General features: G+C 39.3%; 1 protein-coding gene across 1 annotated transcript; it reads right to left on the reverse strand.

Moving 5' to 3' along the window:
• Positions 1-1,143: 1,143 nt before the first annotated feature.
• PPP1R17 (protein phosphatase 1 regulatory subunit 17) lies at positions 1,144-20,466 on the reverse strand. Its single transcript, XM_005487014.3, has 5 exons — positions 19,270-20,466; positions 12,027-12,139; positions 8,474-8,626; positions 6,918-7,073; positions 1,144-1,993 (listed from the first exon to the last, which is right to left on the reverse strand). Exons 2-5 carry the CDS (start codon positions 12,106-12,108, stop codon positions 1,914-1,916), a joined length of 471 nt encoding a protein of 156 aa, XP_005487071.1. The 5' UTR covers positions 12,109-12,139; positions 19,270-20,466; the 3' UTR covers positions 1,144-1,913.
• Between the last annotated feature and the right edge of the window lie 56 nt (positions 20,467-20,522).

Consider the following 20,522-nt stretch of genomic DNA (forward strand, 5'->3'; position numbering starts at 1 on the left):
TTCTAGGAGTCTTAGGAAGTCCTTCAGCTGCCGGGTAACCTCAACAAGGGGCAGCTAGCTCAGCTCAGGTCTTAGCAGTGATTTCAGCTCTGCCTTGCGAGGTGTACCCTGGCCAACACAGGGACAAAGAGACAGGAGAGCCATGTGGTCGTTCCACAGAGGTAGCCTTTATTCCAGCACCCTGCAAAGGATGCCAGCAACAGCAGCTCTCTCCTGAACAGGGCAGAAACTGTGGTTTTTTCGGGGAAAAGCAGGGGTGGTACAATGAGGGAAAAACCAATCAGTCCCAACAAATCTACATGGGGTTCCAAAGCCTGCTGGGAACTCACCATGACCAAGGAGGATTTCTCAATCCATGAGACTTTGAGAGGATCTTGTTATAACCCATTCAAGGGATACCTCTCCAAGGGAGAGGGCTGGCATGCACATCTGTTTCCACACTTTATTGTGGATCTTATATTAATGTTGTTACTTGAACTATTGATTGTTTATATTTTAAGTATTATCTCACTGATAGATTAATAGGATAAAAACAAGTACACTTTCTAAGTAAGAGGTATCCCATTAATCATATAGTGGACCTCTTCTGCAATTTAATATGCAATTATTTATTGTAAGCTCATTGATTACATCTTGAGAGTATACATTCACATATATTTGTGAATGGACTGCATTCTCATGAAAGATGTTGGGTCAGTTACAGTGGCAAATGGAGTCCAAACTAGTATGGTCCTCAGCTGTCTGTATAAGCGACTTAAAAAGATAACTAAATTCAGTCTGCCAGGCTAGATAATCGTCAGCTTCTCTGCATAGTTTCCTAATGGTTCAGCTACTACATCTATCCCAGAGTTATTAAGGTAAGCACACAGTGTCCAGTTCTATCCTTTTTTTTGGTAAAATATTCTACCAATACCCATCTCTCTACAAATGCTGTAGCCAGCTGTGAAAGCAATTCTTGTTTGAATCATTGAGGTAAACTATTTAATAGGTCACATGATGCTCTTCTACCTTGCAGTAAGCATATGCCATTGAGTAACATTATTCCTTTTACTCAATTTTTACCTTCCTGCTGTGATTTTGAATCTTTAAAACCTCTCCTAACTGATTACCTAGGATTCAATTTAAAAAACAGATGTGAAAAGAAATTATTTGGAGCAAAAGCATCAACTATCCAACAAATTTATCTTTCAGCAATCCAGTGGAGACAATTACCAGCAAGCATTGCACTTCCCTAGTGTTTCTCCTCTGAGATCTCTGCCCTCCATCCTGTTTGATGCCTCTGTCAACACTGAGAGCCCTTAGGTGTAATTTTAATTCTAAAGTAAATTTATCTTTTCCTCTTTACAGACACAAGTCATGAGCAGATACAGGCAGAGGAAATTTTTTCTTTGCATTTCAGAGACTCTAGAATTGAATCCTGGCCCTCTCACCTTCTTCATCTATCCCATCAGCTCTGCACTTGGGAATTTTCACTGTGGTCAGTGTTATTCCAGGAAATGAAAGCTGAACAAATTAGGTCAAGTGTCAGGCAAAAAAAGCAGTTTCAATCACCAGCTGATGTTTTACTACTCTGTGTTACCACTTCTAGTGCCGGGTACTGTATGAGTACTGCACTGGACAAAACTTGATCTGACCTGAGGTGGATTCCTTCCTGACAAAAATGCTAGGAAGCCCCTTCTAGTAAATTGACAGAATCCTTCAAACCCTGTGTAACTGAAATTTCTGCCATTCATGTCCAATAATGCTTGCTGGGATTTATGAGATGCAGATAAGCAGATAAGCACTTGGTGGTAGTTTAAATTCAAGTGTACAACTGAGAAAATTATTTATAAAGGTGAAAGATCTTTTTTAATGTGCTGCCACTTTGAATGACCCATGAATATTTACATTGTATATTGAAATATCACTGTAATCTAACTGTGGATTGTGTCTCCATCCTTTTCTTCTTCTTCCATAATCACTGTTTGTTCTTCTTCTGTAAATAGCTTAGTGCCTTAAAAAGAGAAGAACACAAAGAATAAACAAACAAACAAAAAAACAAATTAAAAAAAGGTGGAAAAGTGAGTTGATTTAATATACTACTTTCTAGAAAATATCAGGCAAAAGAGAATTTTTCAGTTTTCTCTTATTTCATGATTTTAATGTCATCACACAAATTGCTCCTCATTTCTTTTTGGCATTTCAGTCCCTTAATACTTACTGAATTAGAGTTGAATCACTGCATTTTTAGCAAAAATTATTAAGCATTCTTAAATCCAGTATATTTTTGGTATCCGTAAAAAGAGACTGAAGTTTCATGTGGGAACCTGTTTGTTAGAAGGGTTTGGGTAGCTAAATAAGGGAAAGAGCTTGCATGATGAAGCAAATACTGTAATTAATCTTTGTAACAGGAACAGTTTTTATGGACGTGTAGATTTTCTCTACGTCTATAGCATATTACTTAGGTCTTGCAAGTGCAGGTGAAACAAGAGATGTTTAAATACCCACATGACAAGTATAATCTCCACTGAAATAATAAAGCATCAATAAATTGCAAAAGCTACTAAATGAAGAACAATGTGAAAATAGACTTGGATTGTAGATCATACTTCCCAAAAATCTGTCACTTCTCCTTTCTCTGTGTCTCTCTCTTTTTCTCTGTTAAACCAGTAAGTGTGTCCTTTGAGGATCCAGAGGCTTTTATATAATACCCAGGTATAACAAATATTGTAACTGCTTTCCTCATTAAAAAATAAGTAAGAGTAATGTGAGAACAATGCATTAGGTACAAAATATTTACCTATACTGCCCTTCATTTAAGTTAACTCCTGCTTCATTTATATTCTTGTGAACTAGCTGGTTTCAGCAGCACTATGAGATAAACTGAAAGGCATAAATTATTAACATTCATTTATGTCTTTCAGTTAATTTCAAACACAAAGGACTTCATTTGTTCAAGCAGCAATTAAGTAGCTCTTTTGTTAACTGCAAAGAATGATCGCATTTTATGGAGATAGATGTAAATATTCCTCACACAGATTTCTATTCCTATAGGCAACCTAGGCAAAGATAGACAAGGGGTTTTTTTTCCTGATGCCTTTGTATTTTGGGTTGTGTGTGCTGCAAAGGAGAGTGGGGGTTATATTTTGTTGGTTTTCAATGGGCCAAGGAGAGGCAGGGAAAACATAAAATGTGCTTAAAATGTACCTTCAACATGTGTGATGAAATTCAATCTATATGCATTTGCTATTGAGAGAATGACAGAAACTAATGCAATTTTCAGTTATTTTCAGTTATACCACCAATGACACTTTGTTGCCTGCTGTTGAAACTGCCTTTGAACACTTGGCATGGAATCAAAGTAGCCTGCTAAGATGCTGCCTCTCTGTACAGAGCTTTTCAGATCCTGTGTTCTGGATCTGTTTTCAAGGGATCAGCTGCCTGTGGCAGACTGGTGCCTGTGTCAGGCAAAATAACCTATGTATTTAAATGCCTGAATTTTATTCCCTTCCTCTTCTAAAGATGCGTATTTAATTTTCAAGGTACATCCAACATACATCATTCTGACAGTTGAAGTTCATCAGTGATGGCTCCGTGATATGCTATGAAAAGCCTTTTGTTGAAGGCTGGTCCAATATTTGCTACTTATTTACTTTCAGATTTATTCCATCTGGTAGCACACACAAAGAAACTAAGCTTTTATGGAACTGCTGTGCAAAACAGAACCTGAATTATAAACTTGGAGACCTGAGAAGACCCAGCAGAGCTATGTGAGCTAAGTAAATATAGACAAACCTTTCTGTCCTGTCTCCTTGTCATTAGTCTTGCTGAAGTAAGCAGCACTCAGTGCTAAATGGTATTGATGCCTTGGAGTGGCTACCTAGAACAGAGGCTTGACAGAGTTAAGAGAATAAAGTGGGTATTTTTTAAAGGCCTTCAATAGCTACACCCAAGTGTAAAAACCTCATGGAGGCTACACCCAAGATGGACAGCAGTCACAGGTTTTTCAAGCAGATAGAAGTTTTGTCTGTTTGCATATCAGGGGTTAATTCTCCAATTACAGCTTAAGGCAATAAAGCCATATTCCCTCAACTCGCTCCTCCCCAATTCACTTTTGGTTATATACTTTTCAGGGCCGAGGCTGTGGTGTGTCCTTGGATCACAGGTCCAGAGGGATTCTTTTGTCTAACTAAAATGTAAAGATAGTTAACTACACTTTATATGCCACCATTTCTAATATTTCTCCTTCAGCTCCCCTGCAAACCACTTCTAGATACCAATTCAAGAAACTCCACTTAATTCTAGTAAAAGATATTATTTAATAGTCTCTTGAACAGCTGTCCACACAAATACTTTTTGTAAATGCAGCGAAAATGGCAGATGTGTTATACCTCTTTGTTTTGACCAGCACTTCTGACAGTCTCTCTCCCTTTTGGGTGGTCTGAGAGATTTTCTATCACAAATAAAAGCAAGTCAAATGTACCATTTAAAATTAAGAAAATTAATGTGTCTACTAGGTGGCATTTGGTCCAGATGAGGAGCAGAATCAGTTTTACACCTTGGGAGCACCCAATCCAATTGGGAAGTGTAGTTAAAGAAAGGGGCCTACTAAATTAGTTATCTGAAATCTGCTCTACAAGGGTCAGGCTTCTAAATGTATTCAGCCTTCAAACTTCTACTGAAGTGGCACAGTTAATGTTATGCCACATCCATACAAATGAGTCATGAGCGGATGTCTCCTTCAGTAGCAAGTTCTTCTCCAGTCAGCCAACACCTTGTCTTTCTGAAGGAATTAGACCAGAATACAAAATATAGTCAAATTTCTAATGGTCATTTTTTCCATATCACTTGACAGTAAATGGCTTGAATCTGATCCAAGCCCGTAGTCAGCTCTGGAACACTCTGTTGCCATCCCCACTTAGCAATTTATAGTCCATTAACTAAATTAATGGTCTTCAGCCCTGTGGGTTTGAGCTAGAATGTAGATACATGTGTAAATATGGGAATACAGTTCCTGAAATGTTACTGAGGTTTCCTAATCAAATGAGAGATGACTTGTAAAATTAGTTTCAAATCCTCATTCTCTCTCATAGCCTAGAAAACCAGTTAAGGCAGCTCCTTTACAAAAATACCACACCTCCATTGAAAACGTCTGGGTAAGAAGAATGGAAGTTTAACTATTCACCTCTTCCCTCTCCCAGCTCAGCTGCAGGCATTGTCCCTAGGCTGTCTGTAGACATGTGCTATCTTGTTGTTTCTCTGATTTGTAGCCCAAGAGGTATGGCTTAAATCTAGGTGGCACCTGACAAATAAATTATTTAAGACAACATTTTCTGTCTAGTTTTTAACACTCATGTTTCTGTGAGCCATTGTGGTTCTAGAGTGTACCTAAAAATTGCAATTACTTGCAAGTTCTGTTGGGAAATTATGGGGACATTGTATATTTACCCTCTGTTTTCTTTAGTCAGATTCCTTGGCAGATATTAACAGAACAATCTAATAATCCTTAAAATAGATCTACAGGATGAGCTGCATTTCATAATACACACAGCTAGGAAAACAGAAGTAGGGAGGCTAAGTGACTTTTTAAAACAGCAAACAGAGAAAGACCAACTTACAAATGTTTAGCAAATCAAACATGCTTCTCACTCTTTGAAACCCAGAACTTCCAAATTGCATTCAGTAAAGCACATTTTCTTCTCAAGTGATCAGAGGCATCATATCAAAGGGAAAAAAAACGTTTTCCCAGTGTTATACAAATCATTACCATTTTGACTTCCTTCTTGTATTCCCTTTCCATTGTTTTGCATTAAAATGCTGATTTGTCCTTGAAATTGCTGGTGATCCAAGGAAAGTTTATAACATGCATCTCTGGACTGCATCCCTCTGAGCTTTGAATCCTGAACTCTACTGGGAACCTCTGTAGTTCATCAGTTAGCAAAGTGATTCATTGGTAATGATCTTGCTATTGATTGTGGTAAGCATCAGACACACTACTAATATGTGTTCCTCTTACAGCTGGGGACCTCTGTCTGGGCCAAACATTTAAGCTGTGTCTAGAATCTGCTCTAAAAAGGCTGGTTTGTACGCCATAACTAGGTAATCAGAATTACATAAATATACTTTTCCTTCATCATTTCTTAATTTAAATAAGAGAGGGAATTTGTTCATAAAGCATGGTGCAGCTTTATTTAGTGTATGTTCCTGAGCTCTGACTCCTGAGTTTACCCAAAAAGCAGTTTCCCTTCCCTTCCCTTCCCTTCCCTTCCCTTCCCTTCCCTTCCCTTCCCTTCCCTTCCCTTCCCTTCCCTTCCCTTCCCTTCCCTTCCCTTCCCTTCCCTTCCCTTCCCTTCCCTTCCCTTCCCTTCCCTTCCCTTCCCTTCCCTTCCCTTCCCTTCCCTTCCCTTCCCTTCCCTTCAACTTTCCCCATTGGCATGTAACATGGTGTCTACTGTATGTCATTCCTGATGCACAGAATTATCTTTAAGGTGTTCCTAATGAGAAATTCATCACGACTTGGCTACATCAGTGCCTGTCAGGGACTGCCAAATGAAGGAGGGGATTAATCAGTACAGCTTTGCTCCAGGTTGTTGGAGGCATTTTAGTGCTGGCAACCTAAAAATTTCTACGTGCTTAGGTTTGAAAAGCAGGGCAGTAGTTGGGTTTTCAGAAAAGGAGGATTGCAGTTTGCAAGAGATAATCAAGTGACCAAATGCCTATTCTTTCTACCTGTTCTGTCCCTGGAGCTTGAACATGGGATATGTATTAGACTTTTCATTTTCACCCCACTATTATTATATACTTAGACCAAATAGGTCCAGTTCAAGAACTGTTACTTTACTGAGCAGAGGGCAACCTCCTTTCAGCCTTCTAAGTATATCTCTGACACTAGCCACTTTTTGCTGCCTCTTAGGAGGGTCTTTACCTAAGTTTCTTACCTATTATCAAAGGTGGGATGTGTATTGCAGGTGTATCTTTTCTTCTGGGCTTTTTCTGCTCCAGTCCAGTGATTTGAGAGACTGGAGACACTCTCTGTGACTTCTCTGGGATACCATACCTTTTCAGCAGATTTTCAGATGAGTCTGAAACTATGCCTGTAAGCAAGCAATAAAGAAAATGCTACTTTAGCCTGCTTATATTGAAGAAACTTCCACCTGTGTAGCTCTCCCAAAGACTACTCTGAAGTAGAGTGGCACAACTGCATGATCTGCTGTATGATGTACCTACCCTACATTTCTTTCAAATTAATTATTTCCCATAGGCTCTAGAAAATGATGCTATCAGGCCAGCTGGCTTCTGATTATACATAATGCACTAAAAATTGTGGGACAGATGAGTGTAATCTCCTATTCCAGAACTTCAGACATCTTACCACAGTAACTTAATCACACGGACGTTCAAGAGGTTAGTTGGGAGCAATATGACCACACAGAAGAGGGTAGTGAAAAAATGTTTTCTTTATGATATGACAATTGCAGGAAGTAAACACAGCTCTCCAGCCTCTGAGCTGCTCTTCCTAAGAGAGAATTGCTGAATGCTCAATGAGAGAAATGTGAAAACAGAACAGAATCAAATATCTGGATTACAAATACTGGAAAATCCCAGTGCTTATTTTTGGCTTGGTGAATTGTTGCAGATATACAGAGAAGCATACAAGTAGTTACTGGCTAACTCTTCCATGTATGTGCAGCCTGGGAAGAAGAATTCAATAATGTAAGAGCACAGCTCTCTTGATGGAAATTATAACACTGCTTGTTAGCTGAGAGTGACAAACATTCATTCCCACTGCTGGTTTTGGATCATTAGGTTTCAGTAGCAGTCTCCTGCTTATTCTTCCCTTCTCCAGGTTGGTGGCATTTGGGTCTCAAATATCTGTATTTGTGCCACAGTAGGGAGCATTCCACAAGAAGCCCCTTCATTGCTGTGATGTTTTCTGCTTCCTGAAACAACTACCCTTTGCCAGAGTCCCCATAAACACATGATCCCTGCGATTTCCAGGAGAACCATCCTGCAGGTGGCTTGTGTGCTTGACTGGTCTACTCCCAGTGTCAGTGCCAGCCTCCCACTGTGCACTGGATGCAAGTTTCATGGGAAAGTGCAAGGGCTGGACTGGATCCTTTTTTTGATTTTGGACCATATCCAATTGGGACATCTATTAGGCTCAGCAGCTGCCAATACATAGACATAGTATCACGCAGTAATGTAACATTATTTATCAGCAAGTCTGTGAGATCCATGGAAGCAGGTTTTTCAGAGCATAAACCTATCCACCTTGGTATTCCCAGAAGTGAGACCAAACCCTTCAACTAACATGGGATATCTTTGAGAAAGACAGACTTTTTTGTTCACCTGTCTTCCCAGGTGCACATGCAGGAAGCTGTGTTCCTGTTTGCATCCAAGGGGACATAACTGTTTGAACGTTCCATGGACGTTAATCCTTCTCCAGTCCCCAGACATGAATTGGGATTTCAAAGTCAAGAGATTTACTGCTCACATGTTAGAGGTGGTGGAGTGGGCAAAGCGGGTGTATCTTTTCTCTTCGGCTTCTTTTGCTCCTGTTCAGTCTTCTGAGAGGCTGTGAGAATTTTACCTTTTCTTGGTTTATTTTTGAGGTCACAGCTCTTAATCAGCTGCTCTGAAAGATCTTCTGCAGGGAAAAAATATGGAAATTAAAACTTAGGAGAGGTAAAAAACAAAAGGTGGAAAGAATCACTTTGATAATAGTGCTTTAATTCAAATGCCCAGGAAGAAAAATCTCTTACATATTTAGAAAGCAAACAAAAGAGGGCTCTGTGCCATACTACATGGGAGTCAAGTGACTTAGGAAGTCCTTCTGTGTTGTTGGCAGTACCCATTAAACAAAGAGAGAGAGTTGTGGGCAGCTTGCGTGTTTGCACGTCAGAGGAGAGGCTGCATCATTGTGTGCAGAGGTTCCATAGCCATCCCTGTTTCATCCAGTGGTAACTGTGTGGATTGTATCCTCAAGATTTACAAGGCCAGTTCTGTGAAGTAAAGTTTTATACGTATATAGGGTCTTTTATACATATATAGGGTCGGTCTATTTGTAAAATGAGCCAATCAGTATATTGTTCCCTTCAAGAGTTACCTTTATTTCCAGAGCTAATGAGCAATTGGTATTTGCTTTTTATTTACATAACATGACACTGGATTTTTGGTTTTCCTTTAAAACAATCCTTTACTCAGATCACCCAGAAGGTCAACATGACTTTTTTTGCAAGGGTCTGTATTTCTGGGTGCTTAGGCAAGCTGAAAATACAGAAGATAGCTTGTTGTGGTAGTACATCCCTCTCCCTCAGCTTCTCTTTAGGCCTGGTCTACAATCTCAGCAGCTTCTGATAAGCCTTAGTTAAATCAGCTGAGTGATGAGGTGCCCCTTAACTGTGCCAGTTGGGCGCTGAAGCATCTATGACCATCCTGGGTGCTCTTGGTATGTATGGAACTGACCATACCAGGAACATGAGCAGTCCAACCAAAGTAAGAGCAAAGGATAAGCAGTCATTCTTATTAGCTTTGGTAAGTCATTTACCCAACTGAAATGATACCATTGTTATGAGACTTTTTGAAAAAATTAATCATAGCCTGCGTGTAATAGTCCTATTTTTACTGGAATTTTTTGGAAAAATCATCTTATAGTGCTACAAACAGCAGTGTAGCAGCAAGGAGAGCTGTTTGAGCTCTCCTTGAACACAGTGGGCCTCTAAGTAGGATGCCTCTTGGAGCTTGCAGACCCTCAAGTTTGCAATACTTGAAAGACTGTTGCTGATAACAAGGTCTAGGCAGATACCATCCCCACGCATACATTCTCCTTGAGGTGCAGCCCAGGCTGGTTGAGAAACACTAAGGGATTTGATATGAGTACTGCACTGAGCCTGACACGAATTTTTGATAGATACCTTTACATTTGCTAATATAGATGTATACATCTTTTTTCATGTGTTCATGCAAGTGAATAGATCATGGTATGAATGTTGTTATTTTGAGTATATAATTAACTCACTGTTATAATTGTAGCAAATCCTATTGAATTATTTTTTCAAATAAGTAATTAGTCAATGATTAAGTGCTTTTGCACCCTTTTCTTACATCCATATCCTCTACACCCTTACCCTCTTGCATCCCCAGTCTTCATGTAAATCATTCCAAGTTGCTTCTAATCCAATTTACTTATGTATGCTTTGTCTACATAGTAAGTAGTAGAATGAACTTTGCCACTTGACTCTGTTAAAGCTGCATTCTCATGAGTTCCTATGAAACCCTGCTTTTTGCCAATAACCTTGACGATGATTCTTTAAGCATTTTAACCACTCATTTGTGAACCTGTCATTAGTATCATCACAGAAACCAATATTTTGAATTCTTAAAAGCAGCTTGTTTGCCTTCAGCTGGGCTCCCCACATCGTTACCCAGTCCCTGGCTGCAGACCTTCAGGCAAGCACAACTTCATTGCAGGCTCTTTCACACTATTTAAGGCAGCTGTTATCTCTGTGAGCCTGCAGGTAGATGTGGGAAGGACGGCCTCTGGGTTAAGTCCCTGGAGATGTGGCGTTTCTTTCTGACCTTCACAGGCTTTCTTCATAGTCCTAAGGAGATCATTTACCCTCCCATTGCCTCTGTTTTCCAACAGTATAATGAAACTCATTCTGTATATATTTAAATAAGCAATTTTGTGGACCAACTATGGTATACTAGCAGTTGTAAAAACAGTGTCTGTGGCTAGAAATGCCATGCAACAGAGACAGAACTAGGATACCTTCCTTGCAGTACTAATAAACAAAATTTGTAAAACCTGTGGTGAGACTTTTCTTTTACAAGGAGGTGAAATTGCATTTGTCTTTCATTATTGTTGTCACAAAGGTAACAACAAGCAAACAGATTTTTCTTTCTGGGTTGCTAAATCTTCAGGACAATTTTGTAAGATAAGAGTGAAATCATAGCACTAGAAGCAGAGGTAAAGACCATGAATAAGCAAAAAGTTTATCTATCAAGCATGAAATCTAGTATTCTGGAGTGTGACAGAGCAAAGACAATTCTAGTATGCTCATTGTGAAAGCTGTAAGAAGTAGTTTCAAGAAAGGAAACTGATGAGGAAGGAGAAAACTGTGGGAAAGAGTGAAGGAAAGATGATTTTCACAAAGCTGGAAAAGCAGGCCTGAGAAGGAGAAAGAGCAGAGAAACTTGGAACTAGCTACAGCTGCAAAGTCTGAAGGTAGAAAAAATTATAATAGTACAGCAAGCAAGGACATGAAACAATAGCTTGAGTTTTAGGCTTGGCTAAGATAGACCTTGGACTACAGAAAATTATGCTTACCAAGATAGTTGACAGTTTTAAGCTTAATAATGGTGTATGGCGTATTGTTAATAGAAAGGAGACAAGCAAGCATTCTGTGAAGCAGGTGTACGTGTACTTTTAGTAATTGGCTAAAACAATTGTCTGTAAGCTTTAGCAATACACTATTGGCTAGGCAGTATTTTAAATGCTCTGTAACAAAGATGTCTTTGGCTGTTGCTGGCAGTACATTGCTGGCAGAGCTTTTGCCATCTTTCTATTGTCTCAACCATGTAATGAGGCTGCAATAAAAGCTCAAGGAATGTTTCCCAACAGTCCCATTCCATTTGTGAAAAGAAAAAAACTTCCCAACACAGAAAACATTTTTAGAAAGCTGTCTCAGTGATGGCAAATTGAATGCTTGAAATCTTTTACTCAAATTGCATATGGAAGATATATTCAGGGAAAGCTCAGCTATATCCTAACTTTCCATTTACTGAGGTATAAATGAAGAAACTGCTCTACCAGGGAAATGATCAATGACTCTTTTTCCTTTCTCCTCATTAATTAACTTCACTCTAGAGATTCAGCTGACATTTATATGCAGAAAAAATGCTCTTTGTCTTTCCATCTGGCACTAGAAGTGTCAGCAGAAGGTGTAATCTATCTGTTTTCATGGGAGGTTAGTTGTATTGCTGGACTTTATTATGTGAAGACAATAACCCTCATTAGAGCAATGATATCATCAAATAACACTTACCTAAATGGTTACACTGTGAATCTTGCTTGTCCAGTCTGTCATCTGGGATATCAAGTGGCTGAACACATTCTGTTGACATCATTGAAACAGTCTTTTCTCCTCCTATGAAGATACTACACCACATCAATGAAAAAAATTAAAGAAATTCAGCAGCATGACATAAAACAAACATATTGGCATTACCTAACAACTGATGAAGAGTTCTTGTCTTCCAGCAGTTGGCTGCCCTGATTTTTCACTCACACATGCTGCGATTCACTGTCTTGGTTACACACACAGTAATCTGTTTCTCCACTTTCCTTGCTGTAAGCAACCCACACTAGCATAGATTACCTCTACAGAAAAACATACTTTTTTTTTGAGCACACTGAAAGTGCTATCTCATACACAAAGTAAATGCTAAGGAAGAGGGTCTTTTGTTTTGGTTTGCTTCTCCACTTTTTCTCAACAGTAAACTAAGGATCATATTTGCTATTTATTATACGAACTAACTTAAATAATTAATTCTGTTGACTTGGTCTTTTAAGTCCAGCTTCACTAAGATACCTTACATACCAGAAAAATCAGATGTAAAGTGCCAGTGCTCACAAATCCCAAAGCCATGATGAAGTAAACTTACTCATCACTTTAGTAAGACCATGGGAAGCCATTTCATATAGCTATTTAAGTGTCCATGCTCTGTAAGTCTCACTGGATTGCTGTTTGGGCTATTTTGTCTCCCTTTACTTATAGCTGCAGTGGGTGTAGAAAGTGCATCCTCACCCATCCTCCTACCTGAGCTTCCTCAGCACCTTGCAAGCTGAGACTTGATCCTGGGGCTGCCACAGATGCCACCATAGAAAGAAGAAAATTAGACCATTTTCCACTGCTGATCATTTCTATTATTGCTTAGCAGAAACTCCTCAGAATGACAAAGGCAATGTTAAAGGGAAACAACCTTCCACCTGAAGGTGCAGTCCAAGTGATCTAGCAACAATTGTGGTAGTTTTTCATTCATAACCTCCCTTCTCCATTTTCAGGGAATAAGAGCAGAGTATGACTTCCTTGTAAGGAGAAGAAATGCAATGAAGAAAAGAAAAAAACTGGAGACATTATGAATAGAAGATGAAGGAAGTAATTGAGAAAAAAAAAGAGGAAGGGGAGGTATAGAAGACAAGGTAAATAAAAGAGAAAAGTAAGAAAAGAGGCAGCTGCAGAATAACAGTGAAAAGGAGGATGGGAAAATAGGAGACTAAACTCTGGGAGTTTGGTTTTATCTTGCTGGAGGAAAAGAAATTACTTATTATTCTTATTATTCTCTTGTCGGTTGTTTACTGACAAGAGACAGAACAGTAGGGGAGTTAATCTCATTTCCATGACTAAACTTGCATCTATGTAAAGAACAATTAACCCTTGAACAAAGTATTTGCAAAAGAAGGTAAGAAAGGTTGCACTGATGTAGTTCTTCAGTGGATGGAACACATGTCTTAAATGACAGTTTCTTACAAATAAATAGAGTAACACTGCTGTTATGATTCTATGTCGTGGTTTAGTTAAGCCCTTGCCTTTTGCCCAGGCCTCTAACAGCAGGCAGTGGCTTTATTGAGGTAGCCAGCACCCCAAAGCTCACACTCATTAACAAGTTCTTTAATATAGGCTGATTCAGTCTATTATAGAATGAATTATTTATTTAATAGACAGAAAACTAACAGATGTAAGATTTAAAACAAATTAATACTATACAGGAATAAAGAAAAAGAAAAAAGACTACTAGTAGACATATACAGAGCAAGGTTAAAGGTACCTATAAATGTTACAGATAGCAAAGAAATAACATAACTTAGGATTCAATGTATCTTACCATCCATTTGGTGATGGGGCACACATCATGATCCTTTCCCTCAATCCTCAGGGAAGTAACTGCAGATTGGAGTCCATAGTCCAGGGAGAAATCTCCCAAAATTTCAGGGTGTGTGTGTAGAAGTCTTCTACCTCTGTGATAACTCATATGTCTTTTACAGTTAGTAAAACACTGTCTCTCAGCTAAGAATATTTCCTTTATCTCTTCCCACATCTGCTCTCTAGACTAAGATGCTGATTCTTAGCTGAGGTCTGAGAACTTTTGGGACCAGAAATGACCTCTTGCTGGGCCTTTCAGCCCTTAGGTTACCTCTTTATAGACCAAATGTCAGTGGTAGAGAGGAGAGTGGGATGGATGTCCTGTCACAACTGGCTGGCAGCATCAAATTTGACTCAACTCATGTCAACATCAAAAGTTAACATTGACTGATATTGTACATATGGAATGAATTCCCTTATGTTTCACTATTTAATTTGTAATATTCTACAAATTATTAAGATCTTACTGAATCAGGCCTTGATGAGGGATTTCACCTTCAAATGTTCACTATAGAAATGTCCCAGTCCAGCCTCACATCTGTACTAAAGTGTTATACTGGCTGAAGGCTCATTTGCCTTCACGACAAGAAAAATCTGTCACTTAGGAAGACTCTAGAGGAAGAAATCTTTGAAGGCACCTTGAATGGTTGCTTGATTTATTTACTGTATAAGTAAGCTACAGCTGTGGTTTAAAATAAAGCAGACATAATTTTATTTAATACAAAACTTATCTGTCCTTCGGAAGGCTTGCACTATATTTTGTGATTTGAGGGTGTTTTATTCTTTTGATGCCATTTGATTTTACTGGATTTGATTAGGGCATGCTGGCTAAATATTATGACTGTAGGTAAAATGTTATTTTCAGAATAATACTCTGTTTACAAGGTTTTCAGTGAAATCAGGGATATTATTTCAGACACTATGGACATTTTTGTTTTTAACATGTCTTGAGGCAGAAAAGACTGGGGATAGATAGCAAAATTTAAATGTAAGATTGGTAGTAAATTATATTTAGTGGAAATAGCTTATAAAATATTGTTAGGTTAGGTTAGATTTCAGTAAGTTGTTTCATTGAATTATTACACCCAATAAAAATTAAGCTTTGTAAAGAGACTTAATATAGGATTGCTTCATTATTTTTTCTTATTATGGTAGTTTGGAAAATATTATCTAAAATGCATCTCTTAGGTCTGTGTTTATATTTTCACTGTCACACATGCCAAGCGCTTGGCATCTTCAGTGCTTTAAAATTCTGGTTTACAGGCTAATTTATGACACTTTCCTTCCATTTCTTTTGTAAATCTGCCCTGAAGTCAGCATTGCCTTGCTTACTAAGCAAGCACTGCACTTTGTGACAGTCTGTGTGACAAAAGAATAAAAAAATAAAAATTGCCAAAATAAATAATGGATTTTGGTATCTTGGGTGTATATACATTGTGTCTGACGTGTGAACCTGTGAGCGCTGTTACCTCCTGTCATCATGGATTACACACAGAGCTCTCCTTCAAAGGAAAGTTGCTGCATGTGACCATTGTTATGGTGCTTTCCCAAACAACTCAAATCAGTGCCTGCCACTAAGGAAACAGATTTATTTTATGTGGGTAACATTTTATGTGGGAAGGGAGCCTGCTATAGGGGCTGCATGAAGCCATAAATATGGCTTTACAAATTGTAGCATGTTCTCAGATTTTCATGCATTAAGTGCAACACTTTTCTTAGCAGCCTTCACATTAGTGTGGTTTGCACTCCCTGCTGCCATCAGTCACCTTGGTAGCAAATGCCATTCATGTGATGAAGTAAAGTGTTTTTTTCTTGCACCCTGTTATGTCTCTTGACATAATGATCCACATTTATCCTTTGTGCATCTGTAATGGTTACATTGGTGGGCTACTTCACACACAATAGAAGATGCTTCCTGAGAAACTGTAGGTTTTCCAATATGATTTAGGATTCAGTTGTCATTTAGCCAGAGACTTTGGTACAGTGCAGCTAGGCTGTACCACCTTCTTCGGAGATATGTGCCTAAATGAGTCACTTCAAGTCTCTTATTTCTTGGAAAAGAGAGAGCTGATAAGGACAGCTGAAATGCTTTGCTTAAAGCTGAGGCAAGTTCTAGTTTTGCCTGCATAGTTTTGCTTGTTAAAACTTTTGGCATGAGATTGGATTGGCTGTACTTACAGACAGGATGATAAGGCAGACTGAAAAGTCCAAGTATTACTAAAAGCTGCTTCAGCCTCATGTCAATGAAATCTCATGCTACATCACTGTCATATAACAGCATGACTCCCTTAGGCATACACCCTTGTAAGATACGGTGATTCAGATGAAAAATATCTGAACTTTTCACTTTCTGGATATCAGACTTTTGGATTTTTAGATAGGTTAAAGCATGTACTAAATTTTTTTCAAAATTCTCAGTTGTTGTACCCACTAGATTAAAGTGCCCAAATAAAGCTATCTTATCACTCACTAACATAGTTCTAAAGCACACAAATATTTGCAAGTATATGATTACTTTCTTTGCTTAAATTTTTGGTTTCCATAACAAAATTCACTAATGCAACCAGTTCCAGGCTTCAATTGGGTAAAAATATTTTGCCAGATACAGATAAAGATACCTGTTTTAGTTAACTATTTTAAACACAGTTGGTTTAATGTAGATGTGTGTCACAAGTAATCAGCTTAGAGTTTAGGGAATACTCAGCACAGCTACTCCCACAAATTTATAAGATTATGTAAGTCTTTCAAGGCCATCTGATAATGTGACATTTAAACTGACTTAAAATGAAATCTCATGAGAAAAAAACTCACCTTGTAAGATAGAAAACTAAAGCTTTGAGAACAAAACTGAAGACCTGGGCTTATTTTTCATTTGATCTTGAATTAGTCATGGAAACGGCTTGGGGGGAAAATCTCCATTTCTCTTAGGGTTTGAAGGGTTGTAGGGGCTATGCAACTGTGTGGATATTAGGTACTATGGATAGTTGTATGTAATCTGAAGGGACAATAGGGACAATGCAGTTCTCAAATGAGTCACCCATAGGTGATCATTCTTACCTATAAGATGGAGAAATGAAGTTAAGATATGGAATTCTTATAAAAGTTTACAGGGGTTACGTGGGCATTAAAGTCAGTCCTCCTTATCATTGTACATTAAGGCTCATTATTTCTTTGTATATTGAATACTTAGAATTCATGAACTGGCCTTTTATAAAGTATCCACAACCTGTGCCTCTGAAGATTTCAGTAGACCATGTGGTGTATGTGGTATTGTATGTGTTTTGGGGTTGTTTTTTTTTTTCTCTTGTTCAGGAGAGTGTTTTGTTTCTACAAATGACAATATCCTGAAGAAAAATGCGCTAATCTCCAGGGCATGCATAATTATTAAAGCAACCACGGGCACGTTGACAAGGATGCAGGATAAATAAAAGTACTTTTGAGAGCATCCTTGTTGGGTGACAGCAGTCAACCTGAATTTAATAACTTCATTTTGATAGTTGGTAATAACATTGCCACAGAAGCCTGTTTGGCCCTATGTATTTATCTTCTGAAGCCAGAGCAATTCCTAAGAAGAATAGAGGGAAGCAGAGGCAGAAACAGAGGCAACTAAGGTCCTAGGGTGGTACAGTGTGCACACTTGTTTGTCCTCATTCTCATAGGCAGAGCCTGACCTTGCTGCTCCTGATGTACTCAATAGCTGGAAATGAAAGTAAACAGGGAGTATCTCATAGGCTGCTGCCCAATGCAGGCATAAGGCAGAGGCTGGACTTCATTAGTTACAGTCCAGACTGGACAAAAAGCAGCATTTTGCTGCCCTGCCCAAAGAACTGCTCTGGCATGGGGGTTTACTTTTTAAGACTGGTGCCTCCTCTCCCACCAAACATGTACGTACAGTTTCCTGGGGGAGTTGATTATTATATCATTTTAAATTGGTTTTCCCCTTTCTGTCTGGTTGCAATGAGCACATAAGCAAGGAGGGACAGGCAGGCTCCCAGCATCCTTACCTGCTCCTTTATCCCTGCAACCTTAAACGTATGTGGGAGGCAAAGAGCAAGACCTGTCATTCCTTCTGTAGCATGTCCCCTGTGGAGGGCCCTATAATGTGAGTAGGCTCCTTATTTGTTTGAAGTCATTTACAAATGCAGAAAGAATGAATAAGATATTGGATGAAGCCATCTTGCACACATCTGCCCTATTCAGAAATAATGTGAAACAGGACATGGGGAATGATACAACATCTGGCTGCATTTGGCTTCTTCCATCTGTACTCAGCAGGCAGCCTTGGTACCTTTATCAAAAAGTATGCACCTTCACCCATACCCCATCCTATCTCAGCCCATTACAACTATTTCCTGGTAAACCATCTGAATAAAGCAAGATTACAAGTCAGAGGAGAAAATAAATGTCCTACAAGTTGAAATTCTCAGTGTTGCTGCTCCAAACCTTTAATTACAGGTTTTACTATATGCTTAACATTATTCTATTGGAGTGATGCCTTCCTTCATGTTAATGCACAAACTTTCTTCTTCAGTCACTTGGGCACTAGGCTGCTCTCCACAGGCACCCTGTTAGATTATTCACTTTTATAAAGCATATTTAAATCTTCTTAGCAAACACTTTGATATTTGAAAGCCTGATCTGAGTGTCTCCCTCTATCCAAAACTTTTGCTACTAACACTAGCATGGGTGAAGTACCACAGAATTGTCTTGGAGCAGTTTCTTCTCATAGACAGTGTGCTTCTGGGTGCTATTTCAAAAATTGTGGCTGGGTGGTAGACTAATTCCCATTACTAGCTTGTAAAATAAGCTCTTAAAATAAAAACATTTATTTGTTTGTTTGAAAAAATGTAAGATACATATGCACAAGTTCTGGTTACAAGTCTTTGTCTTTGGAGATCATAAAAAATACAGTCTTCCCCAATTTTTTCCTTGAGGTACAAATTAACCCCTTGCACATGCCAGACTTAGTAGTGAGATAAGAAGTGCTTAATACTAGCTTCCACTTTGCTGACTTACAAATTTGGTTGTGAACTGTCCCACCAGTTAGTGCTTTAGTTTGCTCTAAAACCCTCTCCTCCCCATTTCCCTATCTACAAATCCCAGACTCAGTAGGTCATACCTCAACTTTCCCCACATAGGACCATCCCCAGCCCATTCCCTTGGGGATCCTGTGCTTTCCTGCTCATCCCCAGAGGTGATAAGGCAACTTGCTGGTGGAGGCTGCTAAAAAAACCCAAACAAAACAAAAACCCAAAACCACAAACAAACAAATCCACACACCCCCTGAAAAAGAAAAAAAAAAAAAAAAAAAAGGAAATCAAGAAGCCAACCAGCTGGGAGAAAAACACGTTGCTGAAGTACTTACTGAGCCGTGTGAGGGGAGGGTGCAGTTTGCCGTTGGGGCTCACTGGAGGATCTTTCTCCAGCCCAGTATTGGGGCTGCAGCTGATGCTCTTGCCTGTCTTATCTACGAACAAATGGAAGCTGTCTCTGTGGCAAGGCCGCACTTGGGCGTCCTCCTGGAGGCTAGGCAGCAGCAGCACCACTCCCTGCCCCACCAGCAGATTTTAATCCTGTTTCCTTCCTCCTCCGCAAGTTGCAGGGGCCAAAGGAAAGGCAACAAGATGCGTGGGAGACCAGCAGTGCCTCAAGGCTGAGGTATCATTCCTGCCAGATGACCAAGAGCCACAGATGATGATGCTCTCAAAGAAGAAAGAGAGGATGTGAAAGCTTTGGCACAGAGAGCCAAAAGGTGAGCTGCATCTGCTGGGTCTAGAGCTGCAAGAAAATCACAAGGGCAGGGAGTAAGGCTGATGCCGTCAGGGTCCCAGGGGAAAGTTGAGAAAAAAAGTGGAGCAAGAAGGCAGGGCACACATCCAGAGCAGTACTACAAGCACAGAAACTGATGGACACTGTCTCCAGCACTGAGATTCAGTGATGACTGCATTTTTTGTTTGTATATATATCTGGCACAACTGTTTACACAAGCATGGTGTTTATGGGGCTAGGCAGGGAGTCTTCTGTGGCTGCCAGTTGTTTGCCAGCAGAGACCAGTCTCTCCTATTTTAGCCCATGCCTTTGGATGGAACTGTTATTTCAGCTAAGAGAAAAACATGCCTGACATTGGAAAAGCTCTGGAAGAAATACTCTAATCTGTGGTGGGACTGTGAACTGCTCCTCTCTTAGTATTATTTGCAACAAAAATGCCTTTGTCCATAAAAACTATGGTGGCTCACAGTTGTCATTGTCTTATCTTCTTTTCCCCGCACTCAGTACTGCAATTCAAAAGTGCCGGTGTGCATGGCATACTTTCTTTCATAAACAGTATATTGTACAGAAAGCCCAAATAGGCAAACTGCTAATTGCCAGCCCAGCAAACTATGCTATGCCTATGGGTCCTTTAAGTATCATATGTGGTTCTACAAAATGCCAAGGATGTTAAATGCTCTAAAGGAACAACCTTAAAGAACTGTAAGCTTTCTTCATCAGTGCCTGGGAGAGACAAGTATGTTCATTTTCTTGCAAAGTGTAAGTCACCTGTGCTGATGTGTCTCAGTGGCCCATAAAGTTCATAAATGTTTAAATTATTCCTGAAAAAAATGGAGCAGAGGCTCCTAA

This window comes from Zonotrichia albicollis, chromosome 1, assembly GCF_047830755.1.
Source record: "Zonotrichia albicollis isolate bZonAlb1 chromosome 1, bZonAlb1.hap1, whole genome shotgun sequence".
In the NCBI taxonomy this organism is placed as follows: Eukaryota; Metazoa; Chordata; class Aves; order Passeriformes; family Passerellidae; genus Zonotrichia; species Zonotrichia albicollis.